The sequence below is a fragment of the Rousettus aegyptiacus genome, unplaced genomic scaffold, assembly GCF_014176215.1.
Source record: "Rousettus aegyptiacus isolate mRouAeg1 unplaced genomic scaffold, mRouAeg1.p scaffold_m13_p_1, whole genome shotgun sequence".
Taxonomy (NCBI): Eukaryota; Metazoa; Chordata; class Mammalia; order Chiroptera; family Pteropodidae; genus Rousettus; species Rousettus aegyptiacus.
This window is the reverse complement of record NW_023416284.1, coordinates 59,889,388-59,914,286: the sequence shown is the minus strand read 5'-3', so window position 1 is coordinate 59,914,286 and position 24,899 is coordinate 59,889,388. Positions and strand designations below refer to the sequence as shown.

Sequence of the window (24,899 nt, the reverse complement as noted above, 5' to 3'; positions counted from 1 at the left end):
GAGGTGTTCTAATTTCCCCCCAAAACAAGTGTTATAAATCATTTTGTCATGTAATTTACCATGTAAAAATCTGATCCGAATTATGCAAAAATTCAAAGCATTTTTAACAGCTTTAATGTTAATTTGTTTTCATTGCTATATTTTTGGAGAGTGCAAAAGGCATGGGTACTATATCTAAGAAGGAAGGTACTCTCTGCATTCGTTCATAGTCATTTTGTTCCATTCTCTTTTTTTGTCTGCTCCCTTTTTCCTATTTAAAATACAGTGTGTTACAGCTACAGTGAGGCAAATGATTCCTATCAAACCCATTGCTGTTAAAACTCCTTTCAATATAAGACAATCTCTGGCAAGTACAGGAGTAGAATTTGGGGGAATAAACAGAGATGCCTGGACGATGTCAGATACTGGAGATTTTAAGGAGTTCCTATCTATGGCTCTTATTGCCACATAAATTCTGTGGCTTTCTTGTCTCTCCACCAGGTTCAGGTTCATTTATGAAAAGCTTTACTGAGAATGTAAATATCTCCTTAGCGCCAGCTTGTTGAGGATTTAGCTCTGATGTATTCACTAAAATGGCATTGTTAAAGTCATCTCGAATATTCCTTAAACTTTTACTCATTCTTGTTTCATAGATGTTAGCTGAAATTAAAAAATATAAATGGGAAATTTAGTCACTTTAAGTTTTCTAATTAATTATGATTATTGAGAATAGCAACAAAAAATTAAAATACCTAGAAATCTAATGAGAAATATGCACATGAACAAAACTTTAATACACTACATAAGAACTCATATTAAAACCAAAACAATAGGAAAGACATGGTTTTTTTGAATAGTAAAATTCAGCATAATATTTTCTTTATTTTATAAATTTTATGTGATTTTATTAATAGTACCTCTAGTTTTAATTTAACATGCTTATTGTAAAGTTTAAATGGAAAATCATCAAGATTGGCCATAAAAAGTATAAAAAATAGCAGCGTAGAAGGAATAACCCTATCAGATATAAAAATGCTGTCATGTTTTAATAACTAAAAAAAATGCCGTACTGGCACATGAATAAGCATGTCAAAAATAGGCCAAAATACATTCAGGAATTTAGTATATAATAGAAATAGAATTCAAATTAATGGGGTAAAATACAAATTTCTTGATAACGGTATTGTGACAATTAGGTAAAAAGCTGGGAAAAATAAAATCCATACTACAAACCTATTTTTTTAGGATAAACTCCAAAGTGATAAAAATGTTTATGTAAAAAATTAAAATATTAAGTTTTTAGTAGGAGACAATGGATGAATTCCAGTATAATCTTAAAGTGGGAAAAGTTTTTCTAATCAAGATTCAAAATTCAGGAGCCATAAATAAAAAAATTTATGAATTTGAAAAATGTCTGAGTAAAACTTCCAAAGCAAAATATAAACACAAATATTAAGTGGCAAAACTATTTGTAACTTAAATCAAAGGTAAAGTTTAGTTATGTTAATACCTGAGTGGCTTATATTAACTCTCTAGTAGGTAATAGATATAAACTCTGAAGAAAGAAAGAAAAAAAAAAAAACATTGAAGCACTGGACTCAAATAAAAAAAAAAAAACAGGCAGAAAACTGGAGGAGATAAAACCCTTGAAAGAAGAGAACCAGACAGGGAATGATTTATATTTATTTAGCTATTCTTCTGAGGGCACTTACCACTCTGGTATACATAGCAATGATACAAAAAGCCACTATCTCATTAGTCTGAGAAGTCAGAGGACTAAGTGTGGGTTTCCCAGAGTGGATGAAAATCGTAGGAGCTAGAGAGGGACAGACCTAAGATATGTGTATTAACTTCTCTCAAATCATTTGAAGACCTCTGAGTTATGCATGTTTGGGTGAAAAATCAAGGGCTCACGGACAAAACAGTTAGAAGGCTGAAAACCGAACAGTTTTATGCTAATTCCCACCACAGAGGAGAATAGAGTTAGGAGTATGAGTCTTACTAAGTTAGAGGAGCTTGACAAATACCTAGAGATGTCCCTTAAAACACTGAAAAAGCCACACCTTAGAATTAAAGATTGTGTCCTCAAATTAAGAGATATCCCCATGGATTAAGAGCAAAACCAAAATAGACAAATCCTAGCCAAAAGTATAATCAAGTCTTCTTAAATTCGAGGTGATCCAAGGTATCTACTAGAAAGATTTCAAAACTTTTTAGGGAACTATAACAGATTCCAGAGTCTATAATTTGCTACCACATGTCCAATATATAATTTAAAAAATTACTAGCCATGTAAAGAAACAGACAATGTGATGTATGGTCAAGAAAATATCAACAAATATAAAAGTCACAAGTAACCGAGATTTGAAATTAATTGACAAGGACTATAAAACAACCATAATGGGTATGTTATAGGTCTACAGGGAAAGTTGGATATAGTGAATGAAGAGATGGAAAATTTGAGGAGAGATGTGGAAACTTAAAAATAAGAAATGGGAATCCTAGAATTGGAAAAAACTACAATGAAAAAATTCATTTGAGAAGATTAAGATCAAATTGAACATACCAGAAACAGTAATCAGTAAACTTGAAAACAGTTTCATGAAAATCATTCAAACTGAGGCACTCAGAAAAAGGTGATAAAAAAATTAAAAATAATCTCAGTAATCTTTGAGATTCACTAACATCCATTTAGTGTGCATGTATTATAATATAACATGTTATAACATGATATAATTAATACGATATGATATAATATAATAACATATAGTATAATATAATTGATATAATATAATATATTTATTCAGGAAGGAAAGAATTTTTAAGGATAATATTTTGAATGTTGGTTCTATAAGAACATGATGGAGATGTCAGAGGAAGCTGTGTGAAACTCAGGCTGTTAGGCAGGTAGGGAAGATAAGGCCGGGAAGGAGCTCTAAGAGTGGTGATTTTCGTGGTCTGGCTCCACTCTAAAAGCCCTGCACAGGTCCCTGGCATTAGAACCTGGTCTCTTTCTGCTCTCACCTGTGTCGTTCAAGGGTCATCTGTACATTTCCACACATAATAGTGATCTGGTAATGTTTTGTTTATTCCATGTCATTGGTCATCTTTTCTAGGATATTGTGTAAGGTGAAGAGCTGGTACCTGGATGTATACTAATATGTTTATGCATATGTGAGATATTTATTTATTGCTAACAAAGTTTTTAAGAATATGTAGTCACATTTTAATAATTAAAAAGCCAGAGACATACACCCATGGCTTCTAACTCTGGCCATAGAGGTGAAGAAAACACCTTCCTAGACAACAATTTGTGAAGAAAAGAGGCAATGAAAGTACATGTTTATGAGTTAAAAGGGTGCCTTCTTGCTAGTTGGTCTACTCATGCCTACTTGGTCTATTTCTGGCTAGTTGACCAGTTTTACCATTGCTGAGTGATCTCAGTAACTTAATACACATCCAACTATTCCTCCCACAGATCTTTTATGGTCTGAGGTTTTTATAGTATACCATCAATCATTTTGCTCATCAGTGAAGTCTCTCTAGTAGAGTAAAGGTCTCTCTCTTCCGTTCTAATTCCCTTTATGACATCGATTCTATCCTGAAGTCCTATTTGGTTCTATATAGTCTTTTTAAGCCATAAATAACCACTAATTCCACACATTGACTTTCTTTCTACTCTTTCTGTACACAGTGGTATAGATGAAACTACTGGGGCTCTTGAAAAAAAATGGTTCCCAGTAGTAATGGGAGTCTGAGCTTCAGTTTGCCTCTTTTAGCACACTACCATGCTTCTGAAGCAGTGGAGGAAAAGGGAAAATACTAGGTAGCAGGCACCACCCTTATCATCAAATAGAGATGGGAGGGAGTGTTTGTGGCTTCTTACTCCAAATAACAAGGTGGAGAAGTCTCTAACAATGCAAACTCAGGAGCCCAGGAAACTCACTGGGCATACTTTCTCTTCCCTTGCTGATTTCAAATGTGTTTTCTCATTTCTTCTATACAATGCCTTATGAAGGAGGTAGTTTTAGTCCTGTTTTCGGTAAAAGAAAACTGAGGCAAATAGAATTTAAGCAACCCGCCAAAGATCAAAAAGCTGAATTAAAGCCAGAATGGGAATCATTTTTTTCCTGATTTCTAAGTTATAGCTATTTCCACTCTACAAGGGTCATATTCCATCCCACAGTTTTAATTGTCGCACATCTCCAACCTTTATATTAGGAGAATCCTTAATTCAGAATGTAAAATATTTCACTTCTTTCTTCCCTGGCAAGAAGAGAGAGATTTCGATTAGAGAATTTGCAATATTGACTGTTTCTCAGCAGCACAAAATTATTTGTAATTGAGATTCCTTCTGACAATGTAATGAGCAGAGAATTATAAGCCAAAGAAAGATGACCCAAGTTGGAAGGAAGACTGGCAAAGGCCCAAGAAAGTCACTATTACTGATGAGTATTGAAAAAGTCAACTCTCAATAGAAAAGATTGGTTCGTATAGGATTCTCAATCAGAGGCATCGGAAATAAACCATTTAATATGTAATCAATAATAACCATGTTTAGTGATGGCAAAAATGTTAGAAAGGTTATTCTTTGAGAAGAGTTATTCTGTTGAATTGCCATGGAAATCAAGAGATGAGGTACATGGAAGCCTGAATGCTGGAAAGTTAAAAAGGAACTTCATCAATGTTCACCCAAGCAAAGGTAAGACAGCCCCGAATCAGGAAACTGGTCCTAGGCCCTCTAACAGAAATAATGGCTAGAGCAACTTGGGAGAAAAAAATGTGCCAAGTTTTACATGACGTATGGAAATTGTTTCCTTAAACCTGGCTTATAAATCTGAATAAATATCCATTATCTAATCTGCAGAAAACTGGTCACTTTCAGTATTTGGAAGTCCATGCTCTGTAGTGCAGAATCCATATCTGCTGATAAGACAGCTACATGTGGTATTTATGTGTCAAGGTTTCTATGTGATTAATGCGGGTCAGTTTAACAGGGCCTCTTTAATCCGGAGGGAGTTGACATACCCTCATTTCTACACTCCATGATATAAAGCTTTATCAACAACTCCAAGCTTTTCATGACAACCCTCTATAGCTATGTATGCTCTAAACTCCCAAAGCTATTTTTATTCAACTAACCCCTGATATAGTTATTAGAAATGCTACCTGATAGAAAGATATGTAACGAAATCAAGAAACCTACCCTGCCCTGATCGAAGTCTTCTCCAGGTGCCGTCCAAGATAAAGTCACCTCCTTTCCACTTTCTCAGCTTCCAGGTCAATAATTTTGGATAGTGGTCCACTTTCTCAGCTTCCAGGTCAATAATTTTGGATAGTGGAAATACGTCAGGATGGGGACCAGCTGGAACTCCCAACATGGAAAAGGAGCCCCCCCAAGCTTATTCTGCTAAAGCCCCACTTTTGTTCCTGCTCGCTTCTGCCCACTGATTTTTGGGGGGGGCATTCATCCGAATATTACCTGGGGCATCAAAGAAAAGAATAGCCAAAAAGCCAAAACACAGCCTCCTGAATAGCTCGTTTTTGACAGATTATTGGGAGAAAGTTTAAAACCTTTTTTCTTTACTACATTTTTAGAATAACCAAGTTTATTTATTCAACAGTACGTTCATTCATCCATCCATCCATTCATTCAGTAACTCTTTTGAGGGCATATGCTGTGCCAGTAATCATGGACAAAACAGTATACCTCATGGAATTTATAGTCATATTAATAGACATATATTTACAAATTGTGATTAACATAGGAAAGGAAAAAAGGTACATAATTTAGTGTTATCACGGAAGTTATGTTTAAAAGTTTCCTAAAATATGTGTAAGAGTCAGCCTGGTAAAGAGAAGAGGTAAGAATATCCCAGGCAGAGGAAAGAAGTTGTGTAAAAACTCTGAGGTGTGGAAGAGCTTTACAAGTTAGAAAAACTTAATTAGAGCAAGGAGGAGAGCAGTTTGAGATGAGACAGGAGAGAAGTTCTTGCTGGCCATTGTGGCGGTTTTAGAGTTTAATCTTACTTGCTGTGGCGAAGCAAGGCACTGATGTGATCACACTTGCTCTCTAACAGGTCACTCTGGCTGCTCTCAGTGGAGAATGAATTCAAACACAGCAAGCAATGAGGCCACTGAGGCAGCCATTGGCACAGTTCAGATGAGAAAAGATAGCAGCTTGGGCTGGGTGACAGCAGTGAAGAGGGGGCAAGAAGCTGGCAGTTCGAGTTGTATTTGGTGATAAAATCAGCAAAAGCTGATGTCGAATTTGAATAAGGAATGGTGAAGAGAAAAACCTGATCAACAACAAAAACAGAAGCAGCTCCCAGGTTTTAAAATGAGCATCTTGGGAGGAGACGTTGGCTAAAGTGAAGGAGACTAAAAATTTAAGTTATATGGTTTGTGATTCCTGTAAAGCATCCAGTCGAAAATGTCAAGGAACTAGTTAGATATGGATTTTTAGCTCAAAAAGGGGTTTTAATTGGATTTAATAATTCTGAAGTTATGAATTTGGAAGTTATAGTCATGTAGATATTAATAAAGCCATGTGATTGAGATTACTTAATAAGAATTTCAACTATAATGATAAATTGCATTTATTATTGAGTGCCTGGCTCACTATGTACGAGGCACTTTTCTAAGTACTTCACGTGTAGTTAATTCTCCCAGCAATGCTATGAGGAGGGTACAATGATTACCCCTATTTTTATAGATGATGAAACTGAAGTACACAGAAGCTAAGTAACCCAAAATCATACAGCTAGTAAATAGAGGAGCTACGTTTCCAACCCAGGCAGTGTGGCTCCAAATAGTACAGTGATAAGGTTAGCCGAGCTCTGAAAAAATGGCAACGATAGAAAAGGAGGGGCTGGAAAAAGAGCCTAATCAAATATCCCAAAGTGTAAGAGGTAATCAGGAGAGTGTGGTATCATAGAAACCAGGAAATGAATGTCCTGAAATCTGATTTAAAAAAAAAAAAAAAAAAAAGAACTTCTGATGAAAAAAACCTTTGGTCAAGTTGATCAAATAGTGGAAAATCATTTCATTTCCTCAGAGGGTATATGGAACCATTGTTCTAGATTAGAAGGGGCTCACTGATTTGGAGTTTGACAGGTGTTGGTTCCATCCACTGCACTTTGCTTCGGGAGGCATTCTAAAAGCATGGACAGTGCTAGACTTCTCTCCTTTGGTACTGAACCTCAGAGAGACGCTCAGCTCCTAACCAAGTGCATGACTGAATGACAAGAAGGCCTAGATTCCAAGGCAGCAGAGAGGTACAGCTTAGCCAAAGTACAGATCACATTCACTGTTCAAGCATAGGCGGCCACACTGGGAAAGCAGTTTGTTCTATTATAGTCAGTTCAGTTCTCATACCACACATGCAGCCTCATGCCCTAGCTTGGTACCATCACTAAAATAAGTGCTCTGGAGTCTCCCCTGCAGAGGCAGGGCTACTCCTTAACATGAGAAAAGTATGAGTATATTTAATTAAAATAAAAAATGCTAAGCAACTTATGATCATAGTAGGTTTAGAAATTGTTTTTATGTACTGGAAAGAAATCAAATCTTGGTATTTAGTGTTTTCATTATAAGTTCTATCTTTGTTGACAAATGATTAAGGGAAATCTCTCTATGGCACGTTTACCACTGCCACCTCTTTTAATCACTGAATCAGAAAGAAATGGGAAAGAACGCTGGCTTGAGTGTCAGGGAACTTGGTTTTAAGGTCTGTCTTTGCCTCTTAGTAGCTGTGAAACAATCGATACGAGCCTCAGTTTTCTCATCTGTAAAATGATAACACCAGACAGGGTTGTCGTGATGATTTTTTGAAAGTGTGTATGAGAAAGTACATTTTAAATTATAAAAGATTTGACATGTATAAATTTTATTGTTTATTAATTTTATTTAGCAGATAAATAGTTTCCAATATAAAAATAAGTATTGGACAATACATGTGTGCTAAATATTAGGAGAAAAACATCTAAATTTCCACTTTGTGCCTAAGCAATCTTTTTTTATTGTGTTTTTCATTAGGGTATAAATTTAGACATCAAATAAGTAAAATGGTTACAAGGAATAAATATAAAAGCTTATTGAGTTATGCAAATGAGCTTTCCTAAGTTAGCTATATCTGTTCTCCTGTAGACCAGGAACATTCTGCAACATGCATTTTTGGACCAAATACAAACAAATGAAAGGTGTGGCCATGGATAAGCAATCATGAGAAGTTCAAACAAAGCAAGAGGACTTCTCTGGTATCCTCCTAAGGTAGACCTGAACTAACGTCCCTTAAATGAACTTTTATTTCGTAAATGTCATACAGGCTTGCCATGGCAAAGATACTAATGGGTTGCCAAACCTAAGAATCTTGAAAAAAATTTTCTTTGAAACAAGAGGGAAGGAATATGATTTTGTTAGTAAATCAGACACTTGGGGTTGCTAACATAGACTTTGAGGTTCATTGTCATTCTGAGAATTTAGCTTGGGAAAAAGTAGAGCAGGAAAGATATAACGACAAAGGTTAAAAGTCAAAAAAGTTAGCGGGGAAGAGCTCAGGAGCTGCTGTTTGCGATGTATGGTGAGAAGGCTCTGAACTGTGTGCAAAAGGAGTACTTTGAAGAAGGGTTTTGTTTTGTTTTACTTTATTTTCTCAGCGGTGGGAAAATCTCTGTCTCGATTCCACTAGGTTTGCTGGCTTGACCTTCTTGTGATCAAACCACATATGTAAAAGGCACTTGGCCGAAAAATAGTCTAGGATCGTCTCATGGATTGCAAGTTCAGTTTCCAATTTTCTCTTCACAGTTGGGTTCAAGAATTAAAAATGGATTTACTGTCATTGCATCCCCCTTCCTGGGTTTTCATTTGCTATTTTAATCGTTCATTCTGATTATTTCAGTGACTAGTAAAGCTGATAAATCTTAGCAGAATATGGGTATGTCACAGGAATTTAGAACCCGTTTCTGTGTGACCGCACTATGTGAGTGTGGCCAATGTCACTGGGCAAGTGGAAGCCAAGACATAGGTGTCAAGCAACTTTCTCCCACTATTTTGCTCATGCCCAGCCTCTCTGAGGAGTCTCATGGAGACTCTTTTCTCAAGTTCACATCTGCTTTCCTGGTGCAGGTGCTACTTAGTATATCAGAGATTCTGTGAGAAATTGAGAATCTCATAAGATTGGATGAGAAAAATAATTGAATTGAAAGAATTTAAAAGATAAGCATAATATTGATACTGCAGCATCACAACAGCTCTTGAGAACATGAAAAATGACATAACATTCCATATTACCTGCTCCATCATCAAAAAGTTTCAGTATAACAGGATGTTCTGTCTCTGGCTCAATTGTAGCAGTTACGGTAACATTGAGAATGGGATAAAACCCCTTTCTCACATTTGCATAAATCATCATGGGATGGGGAAAGCGGGTGCTAGCTCCTTCTTCTACAAAGGCTTCCATGGTAGCAGGAGGCATGGCTGAGTGGGAGGCGCGAGAGGTCATTGTCATTTTCGAGGTTTGAAGAGAGTGGTGGGTATTGTTTTGTAAGTCCAGAGCCTGGGCTGCAAAACAAAAGCTTTTTATTTTGTCAAGTGTGAAGAAAAAAATCAACCCTTAATTTTAAAAGCATAAATCTAAGCTCGTTGGGTTTTGTTCTTGTTTTGTTGATGATGTTGCATTTTCTAAATTACTACAAAAGAGTGTCAGGAATAGTAATATTGATTAAGTGATAACTAAATTCAGTATTTACATGGCTCTCAGAACATAACCCATTTATGGTGTTAGGTACCTCTTTAGGGAATTACACCCTGAATTTATTTGTGGGGAAGGACACATCTTAATTCACATTTTGAAGATATAGATAACAGTGTTTCAAAGCTTCAGGGTACTTTGCAACTATTAATCAGAGCCCTTTTAACCAAAGGGAGGTTCAACATTTTTATTCCTTTTATGTAACAAAGAAAGTTACAGCAAATTTCAGTGCCCAATTGTGATTTATGTGGATAACCTGGACTAAAAGTCAATAGTATCTTTCCTTCCCTCCACTCCCCACTCCCCACCTCCAGTGCTCAGAAATATCAAGCAACAAAACCCATATGCACTATTAGGGACCAAGAAAAGGAACACTATTTTTAATAGGTCAGGATTTTACAATGTCTATGTTGAATTTCTAGAAATATTGCTAAATACCATTCTCTTTTGCCTAGGCTTCCTGGGGGGAAACTGGCAAAAGAATGTCCGAAAGAAAAAAGCTTAAACTACAATGTAGCAGAAATTCATTCTTTTGATTTAACTGTACATAAATACTCCTTTTTTCTTCATTCCTACTGCTGTTCCTTCTAAAATCCTGAAAGAGGAGGAACACAATCGAGCAGGGGGAAGAAGAAAGAAAACAATGGGTTACTGTGTGACTCAGTTTGGAAACTTAAGATGTCACCACACCTTACCCAGCCTTCTTCACTGGAATTCATATGTTTTACCATTCTCCAGTGAAGTCACAATTTAAGCATCAAAATCATTGATTGATTGATTGTAATTATAACATTAATAACAGATACATGGCTGGAACCACTGCATCGAAAACTTTTCCTTGGGTGTAGTAAGTCTTTCAGCAGAGGGCACCTAATTCAGACTAAGAGGTTGGGCAAGGGCAGCAAGAAGTGGATAAAGTGTTCCTGGCTCTTATGCACAGGTATGAAAAGAACATGATGAGTTTTCAGAAAAGTTAAGTAGGAGCAGAAGCCAGGGTATTTGGGACAAGGATTAAGAGAGAAGCTTGGACTTGGTATATAAGAGTAACTACATACATTTTATCCTGAGACCACCAAAGAGTTTCAATAGGAGACAGATTTGATCCAATTTCTGCTTCAAAAGGATCATCTGATAGCAGATGGGAGGGATGCTAGCCCAGAGGCAGGGAGGCTGAGCAAAGGCTGTCTACAGTAATCTGAAGGGAGGGAGGGCCTCCAGTGCTGAGGAGGGACTGCATTCAGGCAGTGCAAAAGTGGATCTGATCAATTCACCACCCTGCTTAGAACCTTTTCTAGTTTCCGTTAGTATTCAATCTCCTGCTTCCTTTCTGCCATTTAGTTCTTGCTAAACAGGCTCTGGCTCCTGTTTATCTGTCTAGCCTCAGCATGCCCTCTACTTTTCTTCCGCTAAATCTCCACATTCCGTGCTACTTTGTTGTTCATCCACATCGAACTACTCGTAATTTTATGAAGAGCCATATTCTTTTTCTCTGAATCTTTCTGTGTGCTGTTCATTCTGCCCAGATTGTCATTCACACTTCTGTCCCCTTTATCGTCCACATTTCCATTTTTATGTCTGTACTTCCAAGAGGCATTCTCCTTCCTACCCCCTTGCTTCCTCCCCTATCTGCACATCCCTCCTGTATTTTCTGAATACCCATTCTTATTCTTATCATGACATTTTACTATAAAGCATCTAGAACAAGACCCAGAACATAGTAGGTGCTCAAACACATTTGTATTACATATATTTATATTATAAATTCTAATTAGAGGGGTTTTTTTTTTCTTAAGGTATAGATAAGTATTCTATATGGATTTTGTAAGGAAAGAAGTAAGCAAAAAGATTCTTTTTACTATATAAATATTAATTTCTACTGTTGAAGTGAGAAGGCTTTGGTATCTATTATTTAAAGTTTTGAACATACATTACTTGTTCCCCTTAAATTTTTAACATTCACAAAGTGCTCTCATAAATTTAAAGTAAAATTTTGATATATCAGAATGGTATTTCCTTTATACAGTGCATTTAATTATGTGATTCAACTAAAAGTCATGACTAAACGTTGTCACTGTGAACAAGCTCACAACACCTACCTCAGCAGTTCCTGGAATCCAGACACAAATAGTCTGCAAAGCTTGATTGATGATAAAATTATCTGTGGGATATTTCCTCCCATCAGGATCAAATAATACAATTTCAGGGTGACTACTGGCCTGCCTGTAAAGTAAACGCGTGACACACTGAGAAAAGTTTTAAAAGCAAGCCTTTATTGGGAGAGGGCTCCCGGGCGAGGTTCACTGGTCCAGAGAGGAGAGGGGCCAGAGAAGTCGCACCCTGGGGCAGGAGGGTATAGTTTTTAGAGTTATGTGGGAGTAGGGTAAAGAATGGGGAGTGTCAGTTGAGTATCTGGGTTGGGGTAGTGGCGCCTGGGCATTAGGGTGGGCCCTTAGCAGTTGGGCAGATTTAGGGTGGGCCTTTATCGGATGGGCTCTCATGTCTGGCTGGGAGGTCTGGATTCCGACATCAGGCTGGGAACTCTCCAGGTAGGTATCCAGCTGGCCCTCCCCCACTGACCTAACACTGCCATGTGACTAGAAAGGTAGTGTCATTGCCTACACTGTTATGCACAGTCACAGTGCTTTTCAATTGATGGTGAGGTTTAACATTCTCACCTGTACTTTCAAGCTATTCAAGAGAATACATATGTGACATTTTCTAGTGTATGCAGAATCATTCCATCTTTTTCTTAACTTTTATGACAAAAATGAATTGGAAAAAATAAAAATCATTTAATTCTTATATGTACTATATTTACATAAATCGTTTTTCACATAATACTTTGCTAAAGCAAAATATAGTATATTATATAAATACAGAAGATATAAAATATTTTGTTATAGCTAATACAACTGTCAATTTAACAGCATTTAATCATCATGTATTCACAATGGATACAACTGTAAATAACTTTGAAAAATTATATTTATTAAATAAATACATTAGTAACACATAGTACAATTGCTCAGACTTGGAATGCATATAAAATTTTCTTGTTGGGTGACAGCAAAGACATTGTGAATTATTTGCTAAAATCAGTTTAATGAGTGTTTGTGGACTGCCGACTACTATGCCACATTCTGTGCTGGACCCTGAGCTGTTGTTGAGGATCAGATTTAGAATAGTCCACAGTTTAGTGGGGTTTAAGACATAAAAACAAGTGGGGAGAGGTGGCCATGTTTGAGAACATAAGGCCAGTTTGAGCCATATGAATAATACTTTGGTGTTTTTTTACCATTTAAAACATTTTATTTCATATTATTAGAGAGGAAATCACAGAGTGAAAAGATTATTCAGAAATGCCAATTGTAATCTAATCTATAATATATATTGTCATTTGTAATTCACATTTTTTCACTTCTAATGATGGATTGTGATTATTGCCTTTATTGTGTACATAGTCTTTGTGTTAAAGATTTCCTAAGAATTAAACAATTCTTATTGGCTTTATTGTTCACATGAAGTCATTAACTTGGTAGGTTCAATTACCATCTGTGAGGAGACAGCAGAGAAATTTTTGTTCAGTTACTTTAAAAATATCTTTAAAGTACTCAGAAAGAAGAAAAAATGTGGCCCTTTTGAATACTGGCTTGATTAGAGTAAGTTTTGTGAGCAAAATCAAGTAAATTGTGGTAAAGAGCTATGTAAGAATTTTTAGAATTTAATGAAATTGTTGATACTTTTTATATGAGACAGGAGCTTCAGAGAAGTTTTAAAAGAACCAAAAGTAAAATGGATTCTGATTGATGGAAAGTTATTATGAAGCTAAAACTAAATACACCGCTTCTTATTTTCTGGGCCTTACGCCCACAGCACTCCCATCCCACTCCCATTCTGAGCCAGGAGGAAGGAGCAAGCTCTGCTTATAGACCTTGAAAAGCTGAGTAGCAATTACAGAAAATGGCTCCTAGGGCTGAGAAGTACAAACATGTAAAAATAAGGCCTGGCTCTGGTGATGCCATAAAGCTCATCACATGTAGGCAGTTTACATAATTCATCTATATCTCTTTCTCCTTCACCCAACCCCAACTGTAAGTATAACATTGAGGAAATTTTGGCTTGCAAATATTGTCGAAAAATATCTCTGGTTCCAGAGGAAATTCTACTGAAAGCATAAATCATGCCATTGGAGTTTGATTTATCTGGAATAAAGAACTTTAAACCTCCTGAAATATGTAATCGGGATGTTAACTATTAAAATGTTTCGAATAAAACAAAAAATAAAAGTTAGCCTTTTTCCAGCAACGTTTCTTTGCATAAGGGGGTTAGTTTGGAGGAAGTAGGAGCTGTGCTTCACTTGCTTTACATGGCACTTGGTACAACTGCCTGGTGAGCTGCGCGAAGGGAGTGGTTTTGTTTGTTCTCTTCACGACTGTAAGGTTAGGATCTAGAACTGTACTCCATCTGGGGTAAAATCTTAATAAATATTTATTGACTAATCTTGTAAAGAAGATAATTCTTAGATAATCTAGGTTAATTACTATCTACATTGCTACATATTTAACATTTACATTCTGAAAACGTTGTTTTAAAAAATAATTCAATAAAATCTATCAATTTTCAAGTCAGCATACCCATTTTTATTGAATATAAAGACTATGAGATAAAATTATTCTGTACCTCATTTGGAACAAAAAAGGGTATGTATCTTACAATATTGTATGTGCTCTTATCATTGAAGTTATTGTGTTAAATCCTAAACATATTTTTTAGCTTCCCGATAATACATGATCAGGTTGGTTTAACAAAGAAATTATAAAAATATTATTTTAATTGGATATCTATAATTGGCACCAAGTAAAATGTAAAAAAAAAAAAGGCATCAAAATTTAGGCAAATTTTAGCAATGATTTTTGGTTTTTTCCTTATGAAAGCATTTTTTATTTCCATTCAGCCATGTAATCTGTTGACATAACCAAGGTTTCATGGTGATGCTTTGAATATTCAAGTTTAAAGCAAATGCTCTAAAATAAACATTTTTAGAAATTTGTTTACTTGCAGTATGCAGTAATTCCTCCAGGTTTTTGACTGCAGATGAACCCAAGGCAGTGGTATGAATGGTTGAACCACTGCTGAGCACAGTGGGTAAGCAATTGCCAATGTGCTCATCATTCCCACTAATCGCTAATATCATCACAGTGCCATAGGCTTTTCCATTCAGTTTTTCAACCACCTAAACATAGAGTATCAGTCATACAGAGGGAAATGTAATGCAAATTGTCTTACTGAGCAGAAAAATTCATTCTCATTCCAAATTCCCCACCAGTTAGGCGTATGTCTCTTGGAGGTACTCCATGGCTCCCTGCACTTCATGGTCTTCCTCATTCAGTCTGCTCCTCACCCCATCACAGCACTTGTCATCCTGCATACTACTGCTGATTTGCTTGTGGACAGGGACTCTTTCTGATCCAATCGCCAGGATATGCCCCTAGTAGAATGCTGGCCATTGTGGAGAATATGAGGGAACAATATCATCTGGGACCTGGCCTCTGAGATCCCGCTGTGACTACACATAATCAGATGGGGAGCTTTAAAAATGTTATGACTAGGCCATATCCCAGATCAACACTCTCTGGGAGCGAGACCCAGGTACCAGGATTTTTAAATTCCCAAGTGATTCCAATGGGTAGCTCAGGTTGAGAAATATTTATCTATAGGCAGCAATAATTTTAATTAATGCGTTTTGCTTGCTACCAGATGTTTGACTCATGGCCGCATCCCAAATGAACTCTATCATTTTTGAAACATACCTCTGGCCTTAATTGAGTCTCATATATGTGAGGCCTAGTATGATTGTAGGCAGGAGACAGATATACTGATTTTGACTGGAAAACCAAAGAGTAACCATGACCACAGCTGGGAATTGACAAGGACAGGGTCAGAAGGTATCCAGATGATGAAGTTCCCCAGTTTGGGCCACCATTTTCATTTATTTACTTGTTCCTTCAACAAGCAGTTATTAAGCAACTATTATATGTCAGATACTTGGTTAGGCACATGTGATACAATAGTAAACAAAACATGGTTTCTGACCTTAAAGATAATTCATCATTATTCTCCTATAGTTGCGGCTGTTATGAGCACACTGTAACAGATTGCCCCAAATCAGGAGCAACTCAGATGCAAAATGAGGGAAAGAAAAGTGATGGTGATTTGAGGCTTAGGGTGCTCTACTGTACCTCAAATCCTTTTTTAAGCCCTGAGCAGATGCTAGTTTCTGCTTCAGCTGACACAGTGGCAGGCAGACATGAAACTAGCAATTTGGGGGCATCATCATTGTTAAATTGATATAGTTGGGCTCTGATCTCTCCTTTGCTGTTGAAACTAGCAATACCCACAAAGGTGTGAATTTCAAAAATCTGCATCAAGTAAAATTCTGCTGCTTGTTGCAGTCAAAGGAGTCTGTCTGCCTATGTCCCAAAAAAGGAAAAAGAAAGGTAACAACATTTGGTTAGGAGACAGAAGTATGACTAAGTAACCTAATAAGCAAATATCTCTGCCAATTCTTTAGAGATGTCGAATTATAATATTTTGAGTTGTAGAGAATGATACAATGAAAGAATACTGCTCAATTAACTGCAAGCTCAAAAATGAATGATTTTCTGGGAGGAGGGAATGGTTTAGAATTCTGTTCCCAATAGGTTGTTCATAATTACCACTCTTTAAGAATACATATCCCCACTATTTCTCTTCAATTCAGAATTCAAATATCTGTAGGACAAGTTGAGATTATATTTGTAGCTGCTGCTTTTAAAATTTAGTCTGGGTAGAGAAAACATTGCAAAGAAACCTTATGGTAGAGAGTAGCAATCAGAAGTATCTACCTTGGCACTATACTCTGTTATAATGGTCATCTTAGGCTGGGTGCTTTATCTGTAAGTGGGGGCCATAATATCATTTTTAATTATTAAAGTAGAATTGTTGTGAAGATCAACTGAGATATGTGTATGACAGTACAGTTATACCTTGAAGTATTAACCACATATAAAGTAATATTAGTGACCAAGTTTGGTCAAGTGATGCTACTGATTAATTCACTAGGGTTGCTTGTTTTGAAGGCAGTGGACAACAAGCTGAGCTTCAGTTACCAACAGCTCAGTGAAAACTGTGGTCTCTATCTACAACCCAGATATCTCCCTTAACGTCTGGACTTGTATATTGCACTGCTTAGGGAGCATCAGAAGTTTAATGTCCCACAGGTAACCCAAACTCTCTACACTTTGAATTCATTGCCTTCTTTTCCAAATATTATTCCTCTTACACATTTGAGAAGTAAGTTGGTAGGGCGAATAAAACAAGGACTTTGAATCTTGCCTTCAAGTTTTGCTAATTATGTAACCAGAGGGAGACTACTTATCTTTTTTAGCTTCAGTTTTCTATCTACAAAATGGAAACATAGTAAGCACTTAGTAAGTAGTTGCTATCAACTGTCATAAGTCATCATTCTCAATTATGGCCTTTATTCCCAACTAGTTAAGTCAGAAACCTGGAACTCTCTTTCATTACTCCTTTGTTACTAGCCTCCATATCCCTTATCAGGTCCTCACAATTCAATGTCTTCAATTTCTCTCAAATTCTTACCATCTCTCCATTTTATCTATCACTTCCTTATAGCCACCCAATGTTAGTTAGAACCGTGCCAGGTGATGCATTTTCCCTGAACAAATCCTTCTAATTTTGCCTCTCAGTCACTCCACATACTCTTCCCTACCCTGGCATATCTTCCCTTTACGTCCTTCCTTTCACCCAACCTAGCAAGTATGTTCTTATTGTTCAAGATTCAAGTCCAAGTTCACCCTTTCCTATATAGCACTAGATGCTGCCCCACACCTCTGCTGGACTTCATCATACTGTATTGTATTTATTTGCACATGAGTGTTATGTCTCCTTTATTATACTGTGAGCATTTCAAAGCAGAGATCCTGTTCTGTCATTTCTGTACCCCCCAAGCCAGCACAGTATGGGTACCTGATAAATAAATGAATTGCCATGATGGCTCAATGACATATTGTCAGGAAAAGGGAAGGAAGTTTGCTTTGCCATGAGTTTGCACCTTTAGGCTTATTCCTCTTCTGCTTCTCTCAGGTCTTCACTCAGGTACAACTATCTTTCCCTTTCACTCAATCTATTCGTGCTCAATAAAGGCAGATCACTAACATAAATTACCCTGAGACCATATTTGAGAAGATCATACCATAGTTAACTGTAGGTAGGCAACATTACAAAATTACCCCAAAGCTGAATGTATCCTAATAGTTTAAAGATAAACCAAAAATAGCAAAATTTTCAAGACTACTGATCCAAAGAATGCAAAAGAATAAAGTGTCCCTTATGACAAATACTATAATAAAATAGCTACCACTTATGAACCCAAAACTTGATATTCATTATCTCATTTTTTCCCTTCAACAACCCTATGAAATACATAGTGGTATACTAGTAAATGTCTAAAAACTGGCCTCTGAGGTGTGTGTGTGTGTGTGTGTGAGAGAGAGAGAGAGAGAGAGAGAGAGAGAGAGAGAGAGAGAGAGAGAGAGAGAGAAATACCCTGATTTGTTACAGTTAACAATTTCTGCGGAGTAAACTCCCACTGAGTCAGATTTCAAACTGTCGATATGAATTCAGTTAGAGAGAGATGCAGACCCATACAGACACAATGGACCAGGAATAATCTTAAGAGCATAGATCAGAGGCCAGAAGACATTTTCAGGAAAGGGCTGGATAGTACATATCTTAGGTTTTGTGGGCAATATGTTCTCTGTTGCAACTACTAATTCTGCTATACTAGTACTAAAGTGGCCATAGATGATATGTAAGCAAATGAGCACCTAATAAAACTTTATTGTGGACATTGAAATTTGAATTTTATATAATTTTCAAGTGTAATTAGTATTATTTTTTCCTAAACCATTTAAAAAAGTAAACCCATCCTTAGCTTATGGGCTATGCCATAACAGGTAGGGGACCAAACTTGGCCCATAGCTATAATTTATTGATTCCAGGCATAGATAATACAAAATAGTAGAAAAATAATTAGGAAATAATTTTTGAAGATTTTTATGTTTGTTTTAATATATTTTATTTAGTTATAAGTCTATATGGTATAATGGCCATGTTTAACAACTGGCTTGTAAATTTCCTAAAAATTTAACAGTTTACTCTCATGAGTCAGTATGAGCTGGTTCTTTCACAACACTGAATGTTGGTATTATTGTCTCTATTTTACAGATGAGAAAACTGAGCTTCAGAGAGATTATTTTGCTCTTGATTATACAAGACAGTAAGTGAATGAGCCAGGATGGAAAGCATCTCTATCTGAGCCCATAGACTAAGCCTTAACCATTATCTGAGAGTTCTGGAGTTTTTGAGGGTGGGTTTCTGGAAAGCTGCTAGATTGCTAAATGACTGAGATATGGTGTTCTGCCTGCAATAACATGGGAAATATATGCGTACTGGACATGCATACTTGCTGCAAATTCATAGTTTCTTACTCTGACCAGAGATCTTCACTGATGAGTAGAATGTGGCCAGGTAGAAGCCTTTTGTTACATGTTTGAGTTTTGTAAAAAAAATTTTGGTTGTTGGAAAATGTTTCAATTGGTAACAAAAGAGAAGTTTAGAAATTATATGTAGGTTTCAGTTATCCACATTATCTCAATTTCTGAGGCACACTCTGACTTTCTTCCTTCTGTCCCAAAGAAAAAAACAATGTCCATGGCTATTCTAAACCTTTGGCCTCCCCTTCCTTTGCTCTTACTCTCTGAAAATAAAAAGAATTGAAAACTTATAGAAAAAAAATGATGAATATTTAACAACCATTTTGATTCAAAATGTTACCTCTGCCATCTTGCTGGACATGTCTAGCACTAAACAGACCACTTTTTCACCAGCCTGTATAAGGGAGAATGTGGGAAGAGGTGGAAGGTCAGTCCCATTCATGGGAAAGCTGTGATTGAAGTCACCAGAGTCTGAGAGAGATCACATTCCATGTACTTCTGAGGCTTCACATTTGGTTCCGTAGGTTTGGAGCTTCTTGGTTGTGGGTACTTGCATTACAGAATTCAACCACCTAGAAAAATAACAAAGCCTACCTGATAATAAAGGCTCTCCCTTCATGCTAGACATATTTCTCATTCTCAAACAACTAAAGGTAAAATGAAAAGTGAGCTGAAACATGGGAAAGCAGTGCCACAATGATGTCCTTCTTTACTTCAAGAACGACATCAAATTTACACCTAATTTTTGGCACCCTTTACTTCAACACTAGAACCTTATGGTAATGAGATTAAGCTCTATTAAAGTGTATTTTCACTTGGATAACAGAGAGCAGACCAAATATACATGCATATATATATATATATATATATATATATATATATCTATCTTAGTCTTAAAAACAAACATAGAAACAAATACACAGACACAAAAACCCACAAAACAATCTTCTCTTTCCTTAGCATGATATTGTGTTAAAGAAAATACCCCAAGAGATGTTATTTTGTTCAGCCTATTTCTTGAAATCATATTTAATGATGACTGCACCTTTATTGATCAGTCAACATATATTGATCTAGTTCAAATATTGATCTCTCTAAGAACAGGATAAGGAGAAAACCAACTTAAATCTACTTCTTGATCTTTCTCTCCATTTGGAAATGTAGATATAATTGATTTAATAAACCTAAACCTATGCCAACACCTCTTTTAAAGGTACACTTTGCATTGTGAAGTAATATGTTACCATCTATTACCAGTAGCTATGTTCCTACAAAATATATATATCCTGCTAATGGAAACATGGGTGCTTAGAGTTAGAAGAGTCCCTCAGCCCCATCTCTAATTTCATAGAAGAGGAAGCCAAAGCTTCAAAAGGTTGATAATTGCTTAAAGGCAGTTAATAATTGCTTAGCAGGTTGGGAATGCAGGAGTAGAACCTGTTTGTTTTCGTTTTTGTTATTTGTTTTTAACTCTTTTCTCAACGTTTCATGACTGTGGTTGAGGGATTGTAAACTGACTGGATTTAATGAGCAGGTCTTTCAAAAGGTCACAAAGACAGCATCGACTTAAAAACAATGTGAATGAAATACATGGAATTAGATTGACTTCAGATATTAAAGCTGTAAATTTAAAGCATAATGGATCAGGCCCAGATAGATGAAAAATTGCTTCAAAGTTACAAAATGACTCCTACCCTTGACTAAAACCAGACTGAAGAAAAAAGTTATCTAAAGAAACAATGTGTCAATCCAAGAAGCATTGGTCAACTCTGGAAGCAGAAAACTTTCCAGAGGCATGTGCCCACAGTGCTCCAAGCTCTGTGAAGAGATGGTTCACAGACCTGGCCTTTAGGTTTTTGTGGAGATAGATAGATTTATGAAAGCTTATGCTGCTAAAACTCTGCATCACCTAAAAGTCCTGTCTTTCTGATTCCATGCTCTCAGAGCAGGCTTCTGGTGACAATTTGGCTGTTCTGTGATGCTTCCTTCAGAGAAAAAATGAACTGGCCTGAGGAGGCAAGTATTGGATCCTTATGACGCAGTATTCTTTTTGTTCTGTATTTATAGACTAGTCTCTTATCAATTAGTGTGGATGCTAACAAGGTTGAGTTTCTGGACCTGTCAAGCTAAGGGTTACTTGACTTCCCTTGGTAAGCACCTGACTTTTCAAGTTCTAGACTATGCAAAACAAGGGAAAGAGAATTAGAAAGTAAAATTATAATAAGAGTAGATTACTATCTCAAATGAGAGAAACATCATCCATCATGTGCTGTATCACTCTCATTAACCCAGTATACTTTCTTATGAAAGGATACAAGAACACAACAATTTATTTTGAGATTTATAGGGCTTCCCTTGTTAAATAATCCCTGGAAAGCAAATAACCACTTTTATAAAAGAATCTATTTTAAGTGATCATCTTTGAGTCCTCAGTTTTCTTTTTTTTAATCTGTAAAATAAAAACTGGATGAACTCCAAGGTCCCGCAAACTCTAAAACATAGTGAATCCTATCTTTCTGTTTAAATACTTAAAACATATCAGTCTATCTTGGGAAGAGATGAAATCTTGTAGTAGCTTATCATTCCAAGGCGATACTTACAGAAGATAAACTTTACATGAACATTACTGATGAAGTTGCATTTTGGGTGCTATTATATATAAATGTGCATCCTCAGAAAAGCTTACTAATAATACAGTTTTCTTGGAGGTAAAGGCTTTTTTTTACACACAAACATGCCTGTAATGTCAGACGAACACCTAAAAATAGAAAGAAAAATTGAGTCTATTTTAGATATACTTGTGTTTTTTTCTTCACTAGCTCATATAATAATTAGTTGCAAAGATTGTAGCTTGCTAGATACACATAAAATATTTTTTAAAGAACTCCGTTAAGATTGTTCATCAATTAGAAATGTACTCCACTTTATTTTAAAGAATTTAATCTTGACGAGGAGTTCTGTATTGCCAAGGGCGTTAACAATTAAGCAGAGTTGAAGTAAAAGTTACCAAGAAATCAACATGAACTTTTGGAGGTCCAAGGAAGAGCATGGCTGGCAGTATCCTGAGTCAGGACTCCTTTGAGCACATCGCCCTTGAACATTAGAGGAAATAGAGAACGAATATGTAATGATGATATTTAAAATAATTCCATTCTAAATAAAAAATCTTAAATGCTGTCAATGGGAGTGAGAAATAATATAAGCTTTAGGAGAGGAATCAGTCAATAGCTACCGAAATGACAGCTGAGGGTACCCTTTGACCCAGTAATTCTTAGAAGCTATTCTGTAGACATACAGATCTGCCTGTATACATGAGAAATGACTAGACAGACAGACAGACAGACAGGCTTCTATTTAGCTTCATATAGGCCTATAATTTCAGGATTTGGAGAAAAGGAAAGAATCACATTTAAGTATAATGTAGTGAATGTTTATGTTCCCCGTAAATGTCTATGTTGAAACCTTAATTTCCAATATGACAGTATTAGGAGTTGGGGCCTTTGGGAAGTGATTAGGTCGCGAGAGTGGAGCCCTCATAATGTGATTAGTGACCTCATAAAAGAGATCCCAGAGATGTTTTTTCTTCTTTCTGTCAGGTGAGGACACAATAAGAAGACGATTGTTTATGTACCAGGAGGTGGGCCCTCACCAGACACCGAATCTGACAGTGCCTTCATCTTGGACTTCCAGCCTCCAACACTGAGAAAGTCTTGCTGTTTATAAGCAAGCTAGTCTATGGTATTCTGTAATAGCAGCTCAAACAGACTAAGACACCAAATAAGCAAAGAAATCTTTCCTGTTCTTCAGTCTGTGTTATCTAGGCATGCCTGCTTCTTTCTTGTAAGTAATTCTACTATCCAGAGCAATGATTAAAACCTTGGGTCCAGGGGTGCAGGAAAGAGCAAAAAAGAACATAGAACTTCTTCTCCAGCTTGGTGGTCCTTTCTTTTTTATTTTATTCCTAATTCTTCATGTTTACATTTATCTCCAAAGCTTAGCTCATGGAAACCCTCATCCTCATCATCAAAGCCTTTATAACTTTTTCTCTACCTTTCTAATTCTTCCATTTTTTTTCAACGTCCACATCAAAACTGACTTCTTTCCCCTTGAAGCTTTCCCAATTAAGTCCCCTTCCAAAGTGTACTTTCCTTTTTCTGATTTTTTTTTTTAAGTTTTGGGAACCCAGGAAGTTTTCGCCCAATTGACTCAGGGTGTGACATATTGTACAGTTTTTGGACTTTGGGACAAAAGAAGGGAGAGGAACAGCCTAAGCTGAAAGTATTAAGGAAAAGTTTGTACCTGCTCATGGAATTTAGAAGTGCGGATGAAGTTATATGTTTATGCAGAGATTATAAGCACCTCATACTAACCAGAAAAAGAAACTCAAAGTTTTAAGTGTTTTACTTAAGTGTTTTACTTAAGTTTTTTAAGTGTTTCACTTCCTGCTAGCTATACAGAGGATTATAGAATCTATTTAGATTTAAATGGGGATAAAAAGGAAATCATTTGTAAGGTACTACTGTATGCTAAAATTAATAACAAAAAAATAAGAATGGAATGGTTAGGCCGTGATCCACAGATCTATTTTCACTACAGTTTTTCCCTCAAATCTCATCCACTAGTCTCCAAATTTAGCATCCTGATTCCTAAATTCCAGCCATCCACATCCAACCACAGGCTGGGTTTTTCCATCAGGATAGTCTACTGCTCCTCACAATCAATTTGCTTCAATCCAGACTTGTGGATTTCCCCTTAAACCAGTCCCTTCTATTTCTGCCCAAAACTCACTGTGTTCCATTCATACATATCGCCCTTGTCTTTTACTCAGTAGCAGTTCAGACCTCTATTTCTTTTTTTTCCCTTCTGGAATATCTCCCATCACTTAGTGTTGTTAGGATTAAAGAAGACAACATTTGAAAAGTGAACAGCACAGCATTCTCCCACTGCATTGCTGAAGCTCATGTGCATGGCAGTCAAAAGTTTCTTGCTGCCTCGCTAAGACAAGTGTGCCCTAACCCCTATACTCTTCAGCTGCCTCACTAAAGCCTGCTAGCACATGAAACACACATAGAAGATGCCCCCTTGTTCACCTGGCTTTGATAGCCAGGGGAGCTGGGCTCCACTGGACTGCGACAATTGGAAAACCAGTTCTTGGCAGGGAGCTGCCCTTGGGGCACTGCACAAAGAGCAGGCTGAAACCATCCCCAGCCTTCATGTGAAAAAGACCTGTTTATTCATCTGAAAGCTTCAGCCTGAGGAACAGGTTTCAGGTTTCCCACACGTACAGAGGCTAAAGAGATCTCCCAGGTAAGAAACCATAGGTATGTACCCACTTGGCCTCACTACAGTGCGATGATGCCTTTGAGAAAGGAGCTTATATCCTTGTCTGGAACCTCAATTTTTGCAACTGTCACCTAGGAAACACCTCCAGGTCTCCTGACTTGAAGATCAGCAGGGTTTATGATTATGTCTCCATACTTTAAAAGCTGCTGCCTGTGTGTCTGGCTTCCGATCAGCCTGAATCTAGGTGCTAAATGAGGTTTCTATCCTTGAGATACTGACAGGTCTTTGCACCCCCTCAACAGTGGGGACTTGTTAAGAATAAATCAGGC

The 24,899-nt window shown here is 36.7% G+C and overlaps 1 protein-coding gene across 1 annotated transcript; it reads right to left on the bottom strand.

Annotated features, from left to right (window-relative positions):
- Positions 1-174: 174 nt before the first annotated feature.
- On the bottom strand, positions 175-24,502 carry CLCA2 (chloride channel accessory 2). Its single transcript, XM_016128071.2, is given in 18 exon segments — positions 175-466; positions 468-639; positions 5,182-5,240; positions 5,281-5,375; positions 5,377-5,439; positions 5,442-5,461; positions 9,271-9,522; positions 9,525-9,540; positions 11,827-11,950; positions 12,318-12,418; positions 13,850-13,965; positions 14,795-14,963; positions 15,970-16,200; positions 19,628-19,765; positions 19,767-19,859; positions 21,888-21,992; positions 21,994-22,045; positions 24,378-24,502. Coding segments are annotated over 18 exon segments (2,223 nt in total).
- Between the last annotated feature and the right edge of the window lie 397 nt (positions 24,503-24,899).